At 44.7% G+C, this 21,778-nt stretch overlaps 1 protein-coding gene across 2 annotated transcripts in view; it reads left to right on the top strand.

Moving 5' to 3' along the window:
* Positions 1 to 21,778, top strand: part of LOC115099499 (tripartite motif-containing protein 42-like) — a 90,155-nt gene that overhangs the window by 20,359 nt on the left and 48,018 nt on the right. For both annotated transcript variants that reach the window (XM_029617174.1, XM_029617172.1), the window contains exon 2: positions 7,558 to 8,258. In XM_029617174.1, the coding sequence (XP_029473034.1) occupies positions 7,558 to 8,258 (701 nt within the window). The remainder of the gene's footprint in view (positions 1 to 7,557; positions 8,259 to 21,778) is intronic.

Genomic DNA, 21,778 nt, shown 5'->3' with positions numbered 1-21,778 from the left:
GTCAGGATCTGGTCTGCCCCTGCTTTCTTGTGCATTAGTACATTAAGAACATAAGAACATAAGAAAATGCCATACTGGGTCAGACCAAGGGTCCATCAAGCCCAGCATCCTGTTTCCAACATTGGCCAATCCAGGCCACAAGAACCTGGCAAGTACCCAAAAACTAAGTCTATTCCATGTAACCATTGCTAATGGCAGTGGCTATTCTCTAAGTGAACTTAATAGCAGGTAATGGACTTTTCCTCCAAGAACTTATCCAATCCTTTTTTAAACACAGCTATATTAACTGCACTAACCACATCCTCGGGCAACAAATTCCAGAGTCTAATTGTGCGTTGAGTAAAAAAGAACTTTCTCCGATTTGTTTTAAATGTGCCCCAAGCTAACTTCATGGAGTGCCCCCTAGTCTTTCTACTATCCGAAAGAGTAAATAACTGATTCACATCTACCCGTTCTAGACCTCTCATGATTTTAAACACCTCTATCATATCCCCCCTCAGTCGTCTCTTCTCCAAGCTGAAAAGTCCTAACCTCTTTAGTCTTTCCACTAGGGGAGCTGTTCCATTCCCCTTATCATTTTGGTAGCCCTTCTCTGTACCTTCTCCATCGCAATTATATCTTTTTTTAGATGCGGCAACCAGAATTGTACACAGTATTCAAGGTGCAGTCTCACCATGGAGCGATACAGAGACATTATGACATTTTCCGTTTTATTCACCATTCCCTTTCTAATAATTCCCAACATTCTGTTTGCTTTTTTGACTGCCGCAGCACACTGAACCGACGATTTCAATGTGTTATCCACTATGATGCCTAGATCTCTTTCTTGGGTTGTAGTACCTAATATGGAACCTAACATTGTATAACTATAGCATGGGTTATTTTTCCCTATATGCATCACCTTGCTCTTACCTACATTAAATTTCATCTGCCATTTGGATGCCCAAGTTTCCAGTCTTACAAGGTCTTCCTGCAATTTATCACAATCTGCTTGTGATTTAACTACTCTGAACAATTTTGTATCATCTGCAAATTTGATTACCTCACTCGTTGTATTTCTTTCCAGATCATTTATAAATATATTGAAAAGTAAGGGTCCCAGTACAGATCCCTGAGTCATTCCACTGCCCACTCCCTTCCACTGAGAAAATTGTCCATTTAATCCTACTCTCTGTTTCCTGTCTTTTAGCCAGTTTGCAATCCACAAAAGCACATTGCCACCTATCCCATGATTTTTTACTTTTCCTAGAAGCCTCTCATGAGGAACTTTGTCAAACGCCTTCTGAAAATCCAGTACATCTACCAGTTCACCTTTATCCACATGTTTATTAACTCCTTCAAAAAAGTGAAGCAGATTTGTGTGGCAAGACTTGCCTTGGGTAAAGCCATGCTGACTTTGTTCCATTAAACCATGTCTTTCTATATGTTCTGTGATTTTGATGTTTAGAACACTTTCCACTATTTTTCCTGGCACTGTCAGGCTAACCGGTCTATAGTTTCCTAGATCGCCCCTGGATCCCTTTTTAAATATTGGGGTTACATTAGCTATCCTCCAGTCTTCAGGTACAATGGATGATTTTAATGATAGGTTACAAATTTTTACTAATAGGTCTGAAATTTCATTTTTTAGTTCCTTCAGAACTCTGGGGTGTATACCATCCGGTCCAGGTGATTTACTACTCTTCAGTTTGTCAATCAGGTCTACCACATCTTCTAGGTTCACCGTGATTTGATTCAGTCCATCAGAATCATTACCCATGAAAACCTTCTCCAGTACGGGTACCTCCCCAACATCCTCTTCAGTAAACACCGAAGCAAAGAAATCATTTAATCTTTCCACGATGGCCTTATCTTCTCTAAGTGCTTCTTTAACCTCTCGATCATCTAACGGTCCAACTGACTCCCTCACAGGCTTTCTGCTTCGGATATATTTTAAAAAGTTTTTACAGTGAGTTTTTGCCCCTACAGCCAACTTCTTTTCAAATTCTCTCTTAGCCTATCTTATCAATGTCTTACATTTAACTTGCCAACGTTTATGCTTTATCCTATTTTCTTCTGTTATATCCTTCTTCCAATTTTTGAATGAAGATCTTTTGGCTAAAATAGCTTGTTTCACCTCCCCTTTTAACCATGCCAGTAATCGTTTTGCCTTCTTTCCACCTTTCTTAATGTGTGGAATACATCTGGACTGTGCTTCTAGAATGGTATTTTTTAACAATGACCATGCCTCTTGCACACGTTTTACTTTTGTAGCTACTCCTTTCAGTTTTTTTTCTAACAATTTTTCTCATTTTATCAAAGTTTCCCTTTTGAAAATTTAGCACGAGAGCCGTGGATTTGCATACCGTTCCTCTTCCAGTCATTAATTCAAATTTGATCATATTATGATCACTATTGCCAAGTGGCCCCACCACCATTACCTCTCTCACCAAATCCTGTACTCCACTGAGAATTAGATCTAAAATTGCTCCCTCCCTTTTGGTTCCTGAACCAATTGCTCCATAAAGCTATCATTTATTACATCCAGGAACGTTATCTCTCTAGCGTGTCCTGATGATACATTTAACCAGTCAATATTGGGGTAATTGAAGTCTCACACCAGAAAATAACAGTTAATCTTAATACACAACAAGGTACAATATCTCACTCTAAGACGTTATGAAATCCCGGTTTTTTCTTCAAGGTGCAATATTTCAATGTATAGTGTTTGATGTATATTACTTTATATAGAGGACCATCATAACACCCGTGGGCATACAATCAGTTTTCGCTTTATGTATTGCCACACCGGATCACATTTAATCATAGGTCCATGTCCTTTATTATTAATTATATCTTATTTTTATGAGCTTTTCTTTAGTTTTTTTCTTTAAAAATGAATGTGGAATGATACCTTCCTTATACGGTGCTCAGAGATTGCTTCTTTCAAGGGCGCTACTGCGCTCCAAGGAGCTGTTTCATTCGGAAGACAGTCCGTAGGTCCAGTCCGACGTACGTTTCGCTTTGCTGCTTCAGGGACTGTAACAAACGTGAGTTCTTCCATATTGTTCACTGAAAGGTTATACTCATCATATCCACTTGCTTGACTTTTAATTAATTTTCAAACCTTGCCGCCTTTCCTTCTTGTCGGTGTGGCAATACATAAAGCGAAAACTGCTTGTATGCCCACGGGTGTTATGATGGTCCTCTATATAAAGTAATATACAGCAAACACTGTACATTAAATATTGCACATTGAAGAAAAAACTGGTAATTGAAGTCTCCCATTATTACCGCACTACCAATTTGGTTAGCTTCCCTAATTTCTCTTAGCATTTCACTGTCCATCTCACCATCTTGACCAGGTGGATGGTAGTATACCCCTATCACTATAGTCTTCTCCGACACACAAGGGATTTCTACCCATAAAGATTCAATTTTGCATTTAGTCTCATGCAGGATGTTTATCCTGTTGGACTCTATGCCATCCCGGACATAAAGCACCACACCGCCTCCCGGGTGCTCCTCTCTGTCATTGCGATATAATTTGTACCCCGGTATAGCACTGTCCCATTGGTTGTCCTCCTTCCACCATGTCTCTGAGATGTGAATTAAGTCTATGTCATCATTCACTGCTATACATTCTAATTCTCCCATCTTACTTCTTAGACTTCTGGCATTAGCATACAAACATTTCAAAGTTTGTTTTTTGTTTGTATTTTCATTCTGCTTTTTAATTGATAGGGATAAGTTAGAATTATTTTTAGCTCAGGTGAGTTTTTAGTTACAGGTGAGTTTTTAGTGACAGGCACTTGGACTGCTTTTCTTATTATTGGAACCTCACATGTGGGATGCCCTAATTCTAATGCATCATTAGTATCCTTTGAAGATACCTCTCTCCGAACCATGCGCTGCTGAGCAACTGTCGGCTTTCCCCTTTGTTCTAGTTTAAAAGCTGCTCTATCTCCTTTTTAAAGGTTAGCGCCAGCAGTCTGGTTCCACCCTGGTTAAGATGGAGCCCATCCCTTTGGAAGAGACTCCCCCTTCCCCAAAAGGGGAATCCCTCTTCCTTGCACCATCGTCTCATCCACGCATTGAGACTCCAGAGCTCTGCCTGCCTCTGACCTGCGTGTGGAACAGGGAGCATTTCAGAGAATGCTACCTTGGAGGTTCTGGATTTAATCTTTCTACCTAAGAGCCTAAATATGGCTTCAAGAACCTCCCTCCCACATTTTCCTATGTCGTTGGTGCCCACATGTGCCATGACAGCCGGCTCCTCCCCAGCACTGTCTAAAATCCTATCTAGGTGACGCGTGAGGTCCGCCACCTTCGCACCAGGTAGGCATATTACCAGGCGATCCTCAAGTCCACCAGCCACCCAGCTATCTACATTCCTAATAATCGAATCACTAACTATGACGGCCGACCTAACCCTTCCCTCCTGGGCAGTAGGCCTTGAGGAGATATCCTCTGTGCGAAAGGACATTGCATCACCTGGAGAGCAGGTCCTTGCTACAGGATCCTTTCCTGCTACACCCGGTTGATGCTGTCCAATCATGAGACCTTCTTCCTCCAAGGCAGCACCAGGGCTGCCAGTCTGAAGTTGGGACTTGGCTACTATGTCCCTGAAGGTCTCATCTATATACCTCTCTGCCTCAGCTCCTCCAGGTCTGCCACTCTAGCCTCCAGAGATCGGACTTGTTCTCTGAGAGCCAGGAGCTCTTTGCATCGCATGCACATGTACAACTTCTCACCGGCAGGCAAAAAATCATACATGTGACACTCGATGCAAAAGACTGGGAAGCCCCCCTCTTGCTGCTGGGCTGCTGCCTTTTGCATAGGCTCGGCGGTGCGCACAAGCTCCGGGACGCGCGTAAGTCCCGGGGCTTGCATGGAGGGGCATGTCGGTGGTGTGTCAGGGGGCGTGCCGCGAGTGATGCGGCATTTCGGGGGCGGGCCGCCAGTGACGTGGCGTTTCGGGGGCGGGCCCGGGGGCGTGGTGCTGGCCCGGGGGTGAGGTCGAGGCCTCCGGACCAGCCCCCGGGTTGGGTGATGGCGCGCCAGCAGGTTGCTGGCGCGCGCAGATTTACACCTGCTTTCCACAGGCGTAAATCTGCCAACAAAGGTAGGGGGGGGGGTTTAGATAGGGCCGGGGGGGGGGTGGATTAGGTAGGGGAAGGGAGGGGAAAGTGAGGGGAGGCGGAAGGAAAGTTCCCTCCGAGGCCGCTCCGATTTCGGAGCGGCCTCGGAGGGAACAGGCAGCGTGCACTGTGCTCGGCGCTCACAGGTTGCACAAATGTGCACCCCCTTGCGCGCGCCGACCCCGGATTTTATAAGATACGTGCGGCTATGCGCGTATCTTATAAAATCCAGCGTACTTTTGTTCGCGCCTGGTGCACGAACAAAAGTATGCCCGCGCGTACATTTATAAAATCTACCCCTTTATGTCTGGTAGTGGCCTACAAGGGACTGATCAAACTCTCAATAAAGTTTTTGTTTTTTTTTGTGAAACTGGCACCTGCCTATAAATTAAAGGATGAACTAGGGGTGGGAGGGTTGGAAAATTCAAACAGTCTAACTTCAGTTAGTCAGCCAGAGTGACTCACTGCTCTCTTGATTATCAAATGTTGGTACCTAATCAAACCAAATCACACTACCTCAACACCTTTCCAAGGTGAGTAACTGAACTGAACTTTTCAACCTTTTTACTTAGGTAAACACTGTTCCTAGTTTATTTCTAGCTTCTGGCTTTTTTTTTTTTTTTTTAAATACTAACACTCAGTTCTGCTTACTAGCTGCCTTACTGACTGACCATTAAAAAATACAAACAGTCTAACTTGTTTATTCACTGCCTTACTGACTATTAAAAGCACAAACACACAAACACACTAAATAATATTCCCAAATAGTTAACTTTGCCCCAATACTTTTGAAAAAGACAATGTCCCAAGCAAAAACTTACTGATTCCTTTCAGCCACCAGCAAGGTGATCCTATCCTCTCAGTGCTCCCAAGTGACTCCCAAGTGCTCCCAAGTGACATTATTATTGTAAAATGAGTTATGAATGATTGATAATATTTTATATTGTGCTCTGTATTTGATGGGTAACCAATGTAATAATTGTAATATAGGAGAGATATGTTCAAATTTGCTTGTGCCCATTAGTAGTCTTGCAGTAGCATTTTGTAATGTCTGTAATGAGTGAATTGTTGATTGAGATAAGCCCAGCAGTAGTGAATTACAGTAGTCAAAGTCGCTGAAGATTAGCATTTGTAGTGCGGTCCCGTAATCATCTTGGTGCAGTAGTGGTTTTAACCTTTTCAAGATATTTAATTTGTGATATCCATTTTTTAGCTTTAAGTTTATATGTTTTTTAATGAATAGTTCACTGTCGATGATTATGCCTAAATCTTGTTTTAAAATTCACCTTCAAGGAAGCAGTACTTAAAATGGCCAAAAAGGCAGATAAGGTGATGGCAAAAGCCAGAAAGATGCTTGGGAGCATAGGGAGAAGAATGGTCAGCTGAAGCTGTTTGACCATTTTAAGTTCATCAGATATGATGTCTCCCAGATGCCACTCTCCTCTCATGCATAGAAGAATTTTACCACCTACACTGTACTTCTCCCTTGAAGGTGAATTTTAAAACAAGCACACGTGAGCTCACATACGCACTTATGTGGCCGCATGTGGCCAAAGGAAAGAATTTTATATAGCCCACCAAATTATGCACATACTTTTGAAAATATACAGCTAGACATACAAAAGGATATGCGCAGAGCCTCCATGCAAAACACATTTTGCGCGCTTGTGCGCACAAACTAGTTTTGTGCCCGCTTCAACTCTCAGGGCTTCCAGATCCACAAGGGTGTGGGACCGAAAAAATGCCATGACCTGCACAACAGCCAAATTTTACTGCCAAGGACATCCAATGGCTGGTATCCCTGGGTGTGGCTAATGAAGCCAGTCTCTATTTTGTTCTGGGTGTCCCTGCAATAATTCTCTGGTGAGGCCTCATTTGCAATACTGTATACAATTCTGCAGACCACACTTTCAAAAAGATATAAATCAGTTGGAATTATCTAGAGGGTGGCCACTATAATGGTCTATGTTCTAAAGCATATGAGGACAGACTTAAAGATCAAAACATGTATACCCTAGAGGTAAAGTAATGTTAGGGAGATATGATAAAGACAAGGTTTGCGTGTATAGGAAGTGGGCCTCTTTCAATGGAAAGGAAACACTAGAATAAGAAGTCAAGGGAAAAGGGTAAAAGCGGGTAGACTCAGTAGTAATCTAAGGAAATATTCTTTTACAGAGAGGGTGGTGAATGCAACCAATGCATTGAACAGCCTCCTTATGGAGGTGGTAGAAACAAGGACAGTATCTGCATTCAAGAAAGCATGGGACAAGCACAGGGGATCTCTGAGGGGTGGTAGAGAAGATTGCAAAGCTGAGTAATTGGTAAGGCTAGGCAGATTAGATAGGCCATATGATCTTTTTCTTTCATCACGTTTCTATATTTCAGTGTTTCTAATTGTAGTTGTGTCCTGACAGTGTTTTATGTCTTTGGATTGCAGGAAGGATGCTGAAACATCTACCCTTCACAACTTCAAAGATTTTGAAACATTTTTTGGACCTATATATCCAGAGCTGGTATGCTTTGGATGTAATAAATTTTTTCTGAACCCTTTCTTGTTGCCATGTGATGACTCAGTGTGTGAAATATGCCTGCAGAAAATGAAGAGTGATCTAAAAATAGACCGGAGGGGCATGGTGGCTGTAAATTGTCCAGTCTGCAAGTCTGAATTCCAGTTTGACAGCCCCGAGGATATAAAATTCCCAGTTAACTACCTCCTGCAGATCATCATTACCGATCAAAGAAAAAAAATCGATGCAACAAAGCTGCAATCCATAGACGGAATTCCCGAGGAAAGCAAAATGTTCTGCCAGCTCTGTGAAAGAAAGTTCAATCGCAGCTCCATCAGACGGTGCATCACCTGCAACTTAAATTACTGCAAAACGTGTCTCGAGACCATCCACGGCAACAAAGCCTTCATGTCCCATACACTGGCAGAGGCCACTCTTGATGATGGCCTGCATTTAAAGTGCTTTCTTCACCCTGAGAAGGACATCATCCTGTATTGCTTTACAGACAATGTACTGCTGTGTGAGAACTGCTTCAATGGCACCCATGAAACACATGCCACCCGCTGCATTCAGGAGGCCTTCCAGAGTGAAAGCAAAGAAATACGTGCACTGATAGCTAACTTTCATAAAGGTTGGTAATGTTAAGACAAACCCCTCTTCTTTCCACTTGCTCCCCCCCCAAAAAACAAACAACCCCAAAACGTTGGTTTCATTTTTAGTATACCACAATGGATATTCATGAAAGAAAGAAAAATAGCAACATAGTAGATGACAGCAGATAAAGGCCAAATTGACTTATCCATTCTGGCCAGCTGAGACTCTACCGTATGTTGCATAAATGAGCTCTCTACCCTTTTCCAGTCACTGCCCTCCATATCTGTCTCAAGAAAGTCCAAACTTCACCAAAGGTGCTGTCCTCCATTGCTTCCACTGATATGGCCTTTCCCCATTCTGTGCCTGTAGAAAAAAATTCTTTATTGAAGAGAAATGATTAGCCTGAAAACCTGACCTCCTGGAGAGGGTAGAGGTGGGAGGAGGTCAAACAACAATAGTTTAGTATCATTGCTGTCATTGTGCTCAAAAGTTGAACTCTCATGCTATGATAAAAGAATAGACTCTCCATAGCTAATGACCTCAAAGCTGAGGGGGTTTTGACCTGACAGTTTCCTACTGTTCTTTATCAGAATAAGGCTGGAATCCCAATAAGGATATGCAACACCATTTTTTTTTTCTTTTCCATTCTTTTTCTCTTTGTAGTGTGCACTAAATTTTTTACTGCACATTAAAAAAAATGAAATCAAAATAAAACAAAACAAAAAAAAAATCCATCCACATTCCTAGGTCCTAGTACCATGAACCTTCATTTGCAACTACCCAGGGAATTTTCCCTTATTTTATTGCTCCCCACCTCAATGTGAACCTAGCCTGGTCAATGCAGCAATGGTTCTGGGCCAGGGACCATGCAGCAGGATTCCTTCCGAATCTCTGAAATCATAGGTCCTTTGAGTGATGACTACTAGGGATGTGCATTTGTTTAAAACAAATTGTTAAAATGCGATGAATAAGGTAATTTTCAGTTTGTTTCAAATGAAATTTTGGGGCATTTTGATTTTTGTGTATTTTAAAAAAAGAAAAAGAAAAAAAAAGGTCTTCAGCGGGCCCAGCCCTCAGCCTTGTCTCAAGGCCAGGTCCTGTTGCCAGGCCTAGGTCAGATGCCAAAGACTGGCTTGAGGCCAGGTCTCAACACCATAGCCTAGACCCAATGCCAAAGCCAAGTCCATGGAGGTATCCCATTGCTGAGGTCTAGATGCAGGCCCAACACCGGGACCTGGCCGAGGCCCATTGCCTAGGCCAAGGCTTGAGGCCGGGTCCAGTTGCTGAGGCCCTGGCCTAGGCCCAACTTCGGGGACTTGCGGGTCCTGTTGCTGAGGCCTAGGCATGAAACCTGGATCTGACCTAGGCCTAGACCTGATGATGGAGCCCAAACCAAGGCTGGATCCTATTACCAAGGCCTAGGCTTGATGCTAGGGTCTGGCCCGATGCTGGGTCCTGTTCACCAGGCATGATGCTGGAGTTGATTGCCTAGGCCCAAGCCAGGCTCTGGCGTTGGGCCTAGGCCTCAGCAATGGAACCCAGCCTTGGCTGACCTCTGGCATCATGCCTCAGCCTCAGTGACAGTACTCAGCTAGTCCTCAGCTTCAGACTTTGCTCTAAGCCTGGGCCTTGATGACAGGGCGCAGCCTCAGGCCTGACACCAGTGTCGGGCCTGGGCCTAGGCCCAGCTTTTGGTGATTGGATCCAGCCTCAGCATCAGGCCTGAGCCTAGGCCTCATTGACAGGACCTAGTCTCGAGCCTGGCCCTGGCATCATTCCTAGGCCTTGATGATGGGACTCTGCTTCAGGTCAGGCACTGGTGCTAGGCCTAGCCTTAGTTCTATAACTTGATTTCAGGTCCAGGCCTTTCGGCCGGACCCTGACCCTGGCCTATTTTTTTTGTTTTACATTGAATTTTCTCTAATTCACCTCAATGGAAAACAAAAAATAAATGGAAGAAATGAACAAATGAAGGTAGGTGACCTACAAAATGATTGGACACACCGAAATGAAAATTTTGCCTCTGCATATTCCTACTGGACCCCCCCACCACCCCCAACCCCAGCCAGGGGCTGTGAATACTGCCTCCACAGCATTCCCAGCCTCAGCTGCCCTGGAAGCAGTAGACTCAATTCTGGGATGAAAATGTGGACCTTCTGCATGAACCTCAAAGCTGTTTTTTCTACATTGGATTTTCATATCCTCAAAACAATGATATCACCAGTATGGGACAGTTCCTTCCTTTTGAGAGATTGAAGCGTAATGATGTCATTTTATTATTAAATTTAAAATTATTTCAGGATTTTAAAACTGATGTGGTACTCAGGGAAAAACAGATTTTGACATACAAGCACAAGCATTTTCTTTTAATAGAACTGTCATTCTTGTTTCTTAGCAAATTTATTTTATTATCTTTGACACCTTGTGCACATTCATAAATATCTTAGATAAATTATCAAAATGGCAATAACATTTTACCAGTCAACCCGCGATTCTCAAAAAGAAAGAAATTGATCGTCATGTCTTTATATCAGGCTGCTAATCAGTTCTGGTTTTTAAATGTTTTTAAGCGGTATCATATTTATTTTTTCTTCTTCCTCCAAATAGCACAGAGTACCATTGTGGTAATAGGATGTGGTGCTGAGCAAATTACAGCAACTCCCAAGATGAAGAACAGGCAGAATGCAGTAAAGCACACCTGGAAGGGTTATTTTTCAGTAGTCCATATTGCTGCAAAGTCAATTACCCACAAATGTTGCATACTTTCACTTTGGAAATGCTCTCCGGAAAACATTTACACCTACTAAGTTGTGCAGGCAGTTTTTCTGAGAGAACTTATGTGCATACTTTAGCAAATTCAAAAGCATTTACATACAGTAAATGCAAACCCCTGCCCAACCTTGTCTCCGAGGAATGCCCCCTCTTACTGAAGGGGAGAGCAATTTTCTAAAAGCCCATTTCCGAATGTAAAGTACTGTTCTCCATCAACAAACAGCAACGAATCAACCATAATGCGTGAGTGATGTTATCCAGTGCTGCCGATAAGGACCCAGCTCTCAGAGCTCAGGTGAAGCCTTTTTAAGCATGCACGTGAGTTCCCACGCACAGAGGCAGCTTCGTGAGTCCCTCGATCTTTCTTCATCTGAGCTACCACATGGTTGTGTTTTCCCAGTCTCTCTGTTTTCACTTATTTTTTGCCTTGGGTTTTGCAAGTTTACATTACTATCTCCTTTTACATTGCTCCCTCAGAATCCCTTCAACAGAACTTCCAAGTTCTACTCAAAAGAAAAAAGAAACATGGAGAAATCCAAGGCTAAAAAGCCCACAGTCAGCAAGTTTAAGGCCTGTGGGTGTGGGAATCACATGTCTATTACAAATTCCCACTTGCTTTGCTATTTTGTTGCCTGGCCCTGGACCATGATGCTTCCAGCTGCCCTTGCTGTGGCCCGATGTCCCCTTGGGTGCAACAGTACTTTGCCTGGAAGATAAAAGCTCTGCAGAAGGTGCCATCAGGTTAGGTCCCATAGCCTCAGTGCAAGGGCAGGCAGCATAACTGCTCCACTTCCCAGAGCAAGGCCTCTTCTGAATCTTGGTGCCATAGAAAATATCTGTCATGCTGGGACTTTGCTCCCTCCTCATCCTATAAGTTTGCTGGGAAGGTATGGAATCAGAAAGCACCAGGACAGAGAAGAGGACCTAAGTGGTATGAGGGATCCTCTTTGGGGGCCCCATCTCTCTCGATAACAAAGATGTTGGTGCCATTAGTGTGTAGCTCCTCTGGGGTGGACCCCTCCTCAATGCTGAGAAGAACATCTGCCCCCTCAGTCTTTTCAGCTTGGAGTGTCAAGGCACTGTTGGTTTCATCAGAGCCCAGCACATTAGTACAAAGACAACACCTATCTACAAGGGAGAGCAGAGCCTTGGCACAGAAAGCTGATCTCAAAACACTTTGGTAGAAAGTGTCCTTGCCGGTGACAACAGTGAGACTGAGGGTTGGCCAGCGCAACAATAGTAAGATAGTAATGATGGCAGAAAAGGACCAGATGGCCCATCCATTCTGCCCAACAAGCTGCTTATGGTAGCACCTTCTGCTCCGTGCAGGATACCACATGTTTCTCTCAAGGATAGTAACTGCCGCTCCGTGCAGTTACCTCCAACCCTTATAAGGTAGTAACTTTTACAATCAAAACCAAGCAACTGTCAAACCATAAATTACTGCTAGCAACATTTTTACTGGGTGTGGAGCTTTCTTGATAATGCAAACATTATTGCTTGATATTCTTGGCTGTGGGACGGCCACAGAAGCCATCCTGTGCTTTTTCCTTTATGTCTGCGTGTCAGTACCCCAGAATGTAAAAGTCAGGGCCCATGTTGGTTGTTGTCGGTATCCAGTTCCCCTCCTCCCCCACTGCCAAAGTGGGGAGCAATGTTTCAGTTGCATCAAAAGCATCAAAGCTGTTGATTGATGGTAGTAATTCCCAAGCCTTCTGTTAAGGGTAGTAACTGCCGCTTCATGCAGGTTATGCCATGAACACTCTTCTTCATTGCTGTCCTCTAGCACTTAGGAGTCCACAGTGTTTATGCCATGGCCCTTTGAGTTAGTTGAATGTTTTTCTTCTTCCCCACCTTCTCCAAAAATGCATTGCAATCATCCACCACCCTTTCTGTGAAGAAATTTCCTGATGTTGGTTCTGAGTTGTCCCCCCGAGAGTTTTATTTTGTGACCCCTGGTTCTACTGTTTTCTTTCCGACAGTAAAGATTCAAAGTTTGTGCATCATTAAAACCTTTCAGGTATCTGAAGGTCTGTATCAAAACTCCCCTGCACCTCCTCTCTTCCAAGGTATATATATTTAGATCATTCAGCTTCCCCTCATAAGTCTTCCAACTCAGACTCCACACAATTTTGGCTGCCCTTCTCTGGATTGCCTCTATCCTGTCTCTATCCTGTCTGAGATACAGTCTCCAGAACTGAACATGATACTCCAGGTGAGGCCTCATCAAGGACCTGTACAAGGGCATTATCATCCTTTATTACCTCCTTTTTCCTGCTGTTTATTCCTCTCGCTGTACAGCCCAGAATTCTTCTGGCTTTAGCTCTCGCTTTGTTATGTTGCTTTTCCATCGATAGCAGGGCTGAATTAGCCATGCTGTCATGGGATCCGTCAATCAGGTCTGGGAGGCGGAGCTTGTCAAAGCAGAGATCAGAGCTTTGCTCTCTGCAGCTGTGCGTGCGTTCCTGCGCAGGAAAGTAACGGAATCTCCTCAGTCTGTTCTTTCCGCACGCGGAGCTGTTCTTCTCCTCAGTGTTAATATAATAAACATGTCAAAATCGGGGTTTAAATCCTGTAGTTGTGGCAAGGTAATGTCGGTCATGGATGGCCATGACCGATGTTACCGATGCCTAGGACCAGATCACAATCAGGAAGATTGTGAATTTTGCTCAAGGATCACCCAGAGCACTGAAGCAAAGGGCCTACAGGCTTCAAGAACTTTTTGCCTCACCGGAGCCATTGGAGGCTCATTTGTCGCCTGGCCCTGTGATTTTATTGGCTCCCTCAAAAAAGAGGGCATCATCGTGGGATCCTCAGTCCTCCAAATTGGGAGGTAAGAAGGTGGCAAGCCGACAAAGAAATACGACGAGTGAGATAATCAAATTTGCAGATGACACAAAATTGTTCAGAGTAGTTAAATCACAAGCAGATTGTAATAAATTGCAGGAAGACCTTGTGAGACTGGAAAATTGGGCATCCAAATGGCAGATGAAATTTAATGTGGATAAGTGCAAGGTGATGCATATCGGGAAAAATAACCCATGCTATAATTACACAATGTTGGGTTCCATATTAGGTGCTACAACCCAAGAAAGAGATCTAGGTGTCATAGTGGATAACACATTGAAATCGCCGGTTCAGTATGCTGCAGCAGTCAAAAAAGCAAACAGAATGTTGGGAATTAGAAAGGGAATGGTGAATAAAACGGAAAATGTCATAATGCCTCTGTATTGCTCCATGGTGAGACCGCACTTTGAATACTGTGTACAATTCTGGTCGCCGCATCTCAAAAAAGATATAATTGCGATGGAGACGGTACAGTGAAGGGCTACCAAAATGATAAGGGGAATGGAACAACTCTCCTATGAGGAAAGACTAAAGAGGTTAGGACTTTTCAGCTTGGAGAAGAGACTACTGAGGGGGGTATGATAGAGGTGTTTAAAATCATGAGAGGTCTAGAACGGGTAGATGTGAATCGGTTATTTACTCTTTTGGATAGTAGAAAGACTAGGGGGCACTCCATGAAGTTAGCATGGGGCACATTTAAAACTAATCGGAGAAAGTTCTTTTTTATTCAACGCACAATTAAACTCTTGAATTTGTTGCCAGAGGATGTGGTTAGTGCAGTTAGTATAGCTGTGTTTAAAAAAGGATTGGATAAGTTCTTGGAGGAGAAGTCCATTACCTGCTATTAAGTTCACTTAGAGAATAGCCATTGCCATTAGCATGGAATAGACTTAGTTTTTGGGTACTTGCCAGGTTCTTATGGCCTGGATTGGCCACTGTTGGAAACAGGATGCTGGGCTTGATGGACCCTTGGTCTGACCCAGTATGGCATTTTCTTATGTTCTTATGTTCTTATCGGATTTTCAAAAATCTAAAGAGCCAGAATCGCTGGTGCAGGACACAGTGGCGCCAAAAATCTCGGTGCCTAAAACTTCTGCGCCTAAGGTGCCTTATGCGCTTACAAAAGTGTCGGCGCATAACACTTCAGAGCCTGAAGAAGTATTGGCGCACAACATTTCTATGCGCATAGCACCGAAGACACTTGCGCGCATGATGCCAAAGGACCCTGTGCACACGGCGCAGAAGATTTCTGCGCACAGGGCGCCGAAGACATTGGCACGCACGGCGCCAAAGTCAACTGCGTGCAAGGGGCTAAAGCAGTCCGTGCGCACAACCAAAGGAAATTCAATGCTCACAGCGCCATCGACATCTGCGTGCATGGCGTCGACACCACCTGTGCGCCCAGTGCCAACCATCTCTATGCGCACGGCGTGGAAACATTGGCGCCGATCATTCTTGTGCGTATGGAAACAGAAAGATATGTGCACAAGTCTAGATCCGTGCATAAATCCAAATCCGCGCAAAAGACACATGAGCACCCATCTCATGTATTACAAAATGAGTTGAAACGAAGACGTGGACCCTCACACAGGTCTTCTTCAGCCTCTTCATCAATAACCTCACCTCGTTCGGGTACTTCCCTTTCTTCGAGAGATAATTTGACAGAGTTTACAATAAAACGTAGAAAACGATCACCGTCTTCTTGGAGAATTCATACAGACTCGTCGTCACACTATTATCATAAGCACTCACGACACTCCCACCACAAAAAGTCGGCATCTCATATACCAACTTAAAATACCTTCTCTCACAGAGAGGTAATACAAGTTGCTTCCTCTACCGCTTCTATAGCTTCAGAGGATTCGAGGGACATCATATGCGACAAAAAACAGAAAGACCATAAAGTATACACTACGTTACCTCAGAACACACCAATGCACCCTAAAGCATGTGAGTCACAAGAACCAGATGATCGTACAATATTGCCCCCTCGTACAAAAGAGGCATTTTTTCAATTGTCCCAATCCTTGGCAGGTTTTTATGAAACTCTTCAGTCATCATTCAAAATGACTAATATTGCTGCTGACAGTTCTCCGGAACATAAGACGCAGACTAATAGAGAACAGTCGGTGGAGCCTCCGACATCTCCCATAGCAAACCGACCAGCTTCACCAAATTATAAACAGGATACCTCTTTGATTCTCCTTCACCGTATACATCCCCATCATCATCTACGGGATTCTCATCTGATCCGCAGGAACAACCTCAGGAGCCGTATTCCCCTCCGGAAGACCTTACATACCCAAAATTTCTAGAAAAATTGGGTACAATACTGCATCTAGAGGTCCAAAAAGAGACAGACCCTAGGTCAGAAACCCTTGGTCTCCTAAAATGTTTTGAGACTCCAGGGGAACCAACATCTCTTCCACCACAAGAGCTCCTGCATTCAGTCTTACAGAAATCCTGGGAAACACCTTACGCAATCGCAGCAGTTTCCAGGAAAACGGACATAAAATTCCGTATGAGGAAAACATCACTGTACTCTGTACCACAATTACCTCATGCTTCAATTGTAGTAGAGTTGGCAATGCAAAGATTTAAGAAAACAAAGTCACATTCCTCATACCCACCAGGCAAAGACAACAAATATTTGGATGAGTTTGGCAGGAAAATATACCGTAACTCAATGTTGAAACCCGAATTATGCACCATCAAATCTACATGGTACAATACCTATATGAGTGCATACAAGCTATAAAAGGTATGCTTTCCTTGACTGAGGATCAGATACCTCTGCCTCTTCATGACATGGAAGAGTGTTCTCGTCACCTTTTGAGGTCAATCTATGAAGCATATGAAACATCATCTAGGGCATCGGCAACAGCCATCGCAGCCCGCAGACTAGCATGGTTACGCTCAAGTTCCATATGTGAAGATTTGCACAAGAAACTAACGAACCTCCCATGTACAGGAGATAACCTGTTCGGAGAACGATTTCAGGACACAGTGGGTAAACTGAAGGAAGAAGCTCTAGCAGTACAATCATTAACATCACACCCTAACTATTCGACCACACATCATTATATTGGATCTACTTGTAGGCAATCATATGCCAGGAGACCCTACAGATCTTACCAGTCCTTTCGTACACAGGTTTACCCTGCGTACCAGTGTCCTGCTCCACAACAGAATACCTCAAACCAACGTAGAGGTAAACCACGTAACCAGAGACAGCAGGCACAACAGCCGACTACTGCAGTGAAAGCGACTTCCTCTTTTTAGTTACCCAGCCACCACCACAACATCAAGCACCACCCGGCAGGATTCATTCCTGCCTGACAGCCTGGGAGAGAATAACATCCGATCAATGGGTTTTGGAGATAGTACGTCATGGCTACCAACTCCGATTTGTCACAAAACCCATATTACAGGGGTCAGGAACCTTTTTGGCTGAGAGAGCCATAAACGCCACATATTTTAAAATGTAATTCCATGAGAGCCATACAATATGTTTAAAACTAAATACAAGTAAATGTGTGCATTTTATGTAAGATCACACTTTTAAAGTACAATAAGTCTCTGAAAATATTACACCAGGCCTTAAGACACCAATACATCTCCTATTAGGAAAACGGACCAAGACAGGCTGCTATAGAGTCCTACACAGAAACTACACGCCAGCAGAAAACCTCACCTGAATCACGTGCTGTCCCTCACCTAACATAGAATAAAGAGACCAAAACGCATAACAAGAAGCATGCAGAAAAAACTGAATTGGAAACTGCAACAAGCCAGAGTCTCTGTATGCAGTGTAACAAAGGAAAAAAGAAACATCACCCATCCTTATAAAACAAATCAAGAAATATAAAATCATCAGCAGTAAAACTGTACTAACAAAAAGAACATATTTCGAAACAGCTGATGAGTGGAATATCCAATAATTAAAAACTCATATAAAACATTTCCAGATACCAACAAAATATTTCAAAATAGCAGACACAAAGACCCAGTAATGAAAAATAATGATACAAAAATTTTTTTGCTCTGCATACCTGGGAACGTTTGATATCCAGGTGTCCTGAGATTGTTCTGAATTAGCAGGAGGTGGGGTGGTTTGCTTGGAATTTTCTCCTCTCTCAGTCACATAACAGCGCTCTCTCTCACACTGGCTCTCAGTGACACATCTATACACACATGCTCTCAGTACTCACATATACACATGTTTTTTCTCTCTCACTTATATAGGCTCTTAATTACACATTTACACACATGCTGTCTATCTTTTCACGCTTACACACACACACAGGCTTTCAATCACATAAATACATGCTGTCTTTCTCTCTCACACACAGACTCTCATTCACATGCTTACAAACATGTCCTCTCTTTCTCTCATTTACACACAGGCTCTCAATCACATACTCACATGCTCCCTCACCTAAATCAGCTCTCAATCACACACAGACACACATGGTCTCTCTCTCTCATTTAAACACAGGCTCTCAATCACATACTCACATGCTCCATCACCTAAACCAGCTCCCAATCACACACAGACACACATGATCTCTCTCTTACTTATACACACAGGCTCTTAATCATACATACACATGATTTCTCTCACACACAAAGGATCTCAATCATACACACATAGGGGCGGATTTTAAAAGGAGCGCAAATAGCCTACTTTTGTTTGCGCTCCAGGCGCAAACAAAAGTACGCTGGATTTTAGTAGATACGCGCGGAGCCGCGCATATCTGCTAAAAACCTGGATCGGCGCGCGCAAGGCTATGGATTTTGTATAGCCGGCGCGCGCCGAGCCGCGCAGCCTACCCCCGTCCCCTCGGAAGGACGGGGGTAGGCAGCCTACCCCCGTCCCCTCGGAGGGAACTTTCCTTTGCCCTCCCCTCACCTTCCCCTCCCTTCCCCTACCTAACCCACCCGCCCGGCCCTGTCTAAACCCCCCCCTTACCTTTGTCAGGGGATTTACGCCTCCCAGAGGGAGGCGTAAATCCCCGCGCGTCAGCGGGCCTCCTGCGCGCCGGGCCGTGACCTGGGGGCGGGTCCGGAGGGCGCGGCCACGCCCCCGGGCTGCCCCGGGCCGTAGCCATGCCCCCGGACCCGCCCCCGGAACGCTCCCGACACGCCCCGAAAACGCCGCACGGTTCGGGCCCGCCCCCGACACGCCCCCGACACGCCCCCTCCGAAAATCCCGGGACTTACGCTCTGCGCGCGCCGGGAGGCCTATGTAAAAAAGGCTTCCCGGCGCGCAGGGCCCTACTCGCGTAAATCCGCCCAAAACCGGGCGGATTTACGCGAGCAGGGCTCTTAAAATCCGCCCCATACTCTTTCACACAAACAGGTTTTCAATCACAAACTTACACATACAGGTTCCCAATGGTAAACTTACATTCATGCTCTCTCTCTCTCACAGGCAGGCTCTCAATCACAGACATACTCTCTTTCACATATACAGGCTCTCAATCACAGACATACTCTCTTTCACATGTACAGGCTCTCAATCATTCACATACATGCAATCTCACACACACACACATACACACACACACACAGAGGCCCCCCCCCGGGGAGGCGGAGTCCCATCGGCCGCGGTTGAAGCTCTTCAGTTTCCTCCGAGCCGCGCTGCAGTCTTCTTTTCTTCGGGCCGATGCCGAGCGCACTAGCGTGGCCTCTTCTTGCCGCGCAGGCACCCGATACTCTCCACTTCCTCTTCCGGGCCGCGGGGGGGGTGCGGGAAGAAGAGAGCACGCCGGTGCCGCTGACTCCAGCTGTCCTGCCGCGTTCCGCCCGGGCTGACAGCATTTTAAGCCCGGGCGGAGGAGGACCGGGGAGCAGCTGGGTCAGCGGGAAAGTGTGGCGACACTTGTCTGCGAGCCAGATGCAGCCCTCAAAAGAGCCATATCTGGCTCGCGAGCCATGGGTTCCCGACCCCTGCCATATTACCTCATCTTTCCACTTTCAAGATTCACAATTTCCAACCACAACTGGGGGAGGAAATTGCTTTGCTTCGCAAACAACAAGCAATTCGACAAATTCACTCAGGGATCCAATCAGTAGGATTTTATTCCCCATACTTCCTCATACCCAAGAAGTCGGGTGGCCTTCACCCCATCCTAGACCTAAGGGAATTGAACAAATTTCTCACCAAAGAGAAATTCAAAATGGTATCATTGAAATCAGTCCTTCCTCTGATTCAAACCGACTGGATGTGTTCCATCGACCTGAAGGATGCTTACACACACATTCTAATCCATCCATCCTCGTTGCGTTACCTATGTTTTCGCTACAGGCATCAACACTACCAGTACAAAGTTCTCCCCTTTGGACTATCGGCTGCACCCAGGGTTTTCACCAAATGCATGGTTGTGGTGGTGGCTCATCTCAGACAACAAGGTATAACCATTTTCCCATTTCTGGACGATTGGCTCATAATCACCCCAACTCCAAACATCTTACTCAAGCACCTCCATCGAGTGATACAATGCTTGCAAGAATTAGGATTGGTGATCAATTTTCAGAAATCACACCTACAACCAACACAACAGTTACAGTTCATAGGAGCATGCCTGGACACTACATGCAACAGGGCATACCTACCAAACGACAGAATATCACAATTCTGTCTTCTGTTACATCCCTTGAACCATACTCAGAGACCTTCAGCGAGACAGGTTTTAGTAGTCCTCGGCCACATGGCAGCGGCAAATTTCATGGTTCCCAACACCAGGCTACACATGAGATGCCTGCAATGGGGCTTGAAACATCAATGGAAACAGCACTCGCTACCATTGACACAGAAGTTATCATTGACCGCCGAAATGAGAAAAGACATAACATGGTGGCACCTAGACTCCACCCTATCCAAGGGAGAATTGTTCAGTTCCCCTCCTCACAACGCAGTCTTAACCACAGATGCGTCTCGCAAGGGTTGGGGTGCACACCTCGAGATTTACGAAACACAAGGGTTATGGACAATTTCGGAACAGAACCTGCAAATAAATTTATTAGAACTCAGAGCGATTCGCAATGCATTATGAGTGTTCCAAGACCACCTGAAAGGACGCAGGGTCATGATCTACACGGACAACCAAGTCGCGATGTTCTACATCAACAAACAAAGTGGGTCAGATTCATGGTCCCTTTGCAAGGAGACCTTGACAATCTTCGAACATGCTCACCGAAATTGCATACATCTCCAGGCAACTTACCTACCAGGAGTTGCAAACACAAGAGCGGACAAGCTAAGCCGCATCTTTCATCCTCACGAATGGGCACTCAATACAGAAATAGCCCAAGACATATTCATGCAGTGGGGAACACCTTCAATAGATCTCTTTGCAACAGAGATCAATGCTCAAGTTCCCAAATTCTGCTCGATAAGACCAAGCCAATTCAGGATCGCGCAAGATGCCTTCCTCATTCCGTGGAAGACAGGCCTCCTATACACTTTTCCTCCCATACCATTTATAACAAGGATAATTCAAATGTGCATAGCAGACAAAGCTCAATTGATACTCATCGCCCTGGCCTGGCCGAGAAAACCATGGTACAGTTTCCTTCTCCGACTATCCATCATGGATCCAATTCAGTTACCGAATCGCCAAGATCTTCTCTGCCAAGATCAAGGGACGCTCCTACAGCCACTACACTCATCTCTCCATTTGACAGCATGGAGATTGAGAGGCTCCTTTTAATAGAACAGGGAGTTTCCACTTCGGCACAATTCATTTTGTTAGAATCCAGGAAGCTCTCAACGAGGAAAAATTATAGCTATAAATGGAAACGTTACTCTACCTGGTGTACGTCCAAAGGTGTACCACCATTGGACTGCTCACCTGAATTGCTCATTGATTATCTTCATACACTATATACAGCTGGTCTAGCAACGTCATCCATTAGAGTTCATCTCAGTGCCAT

The sequence above is a fragment of the Rhinatrema bivittatum genome, chromosome 9, assembly GCF_901001135.1.
Source record: "Rhinatrema bivittatum chromosome 9, aRhiBiv1.1, whole genome shotgun sequence".
Taxonomy (NCBI): Eukaryota; Metazoa; Chordata; class Amphibia; order Gymnophiona; family Rhinatrematidae; genus Rhinatrema; species Rhinatrema bivittatum.
Note: the sequence above shows the minus strand (reverse complement) of the source record. Positions and strands in the feature narration are given on the sequence as shown.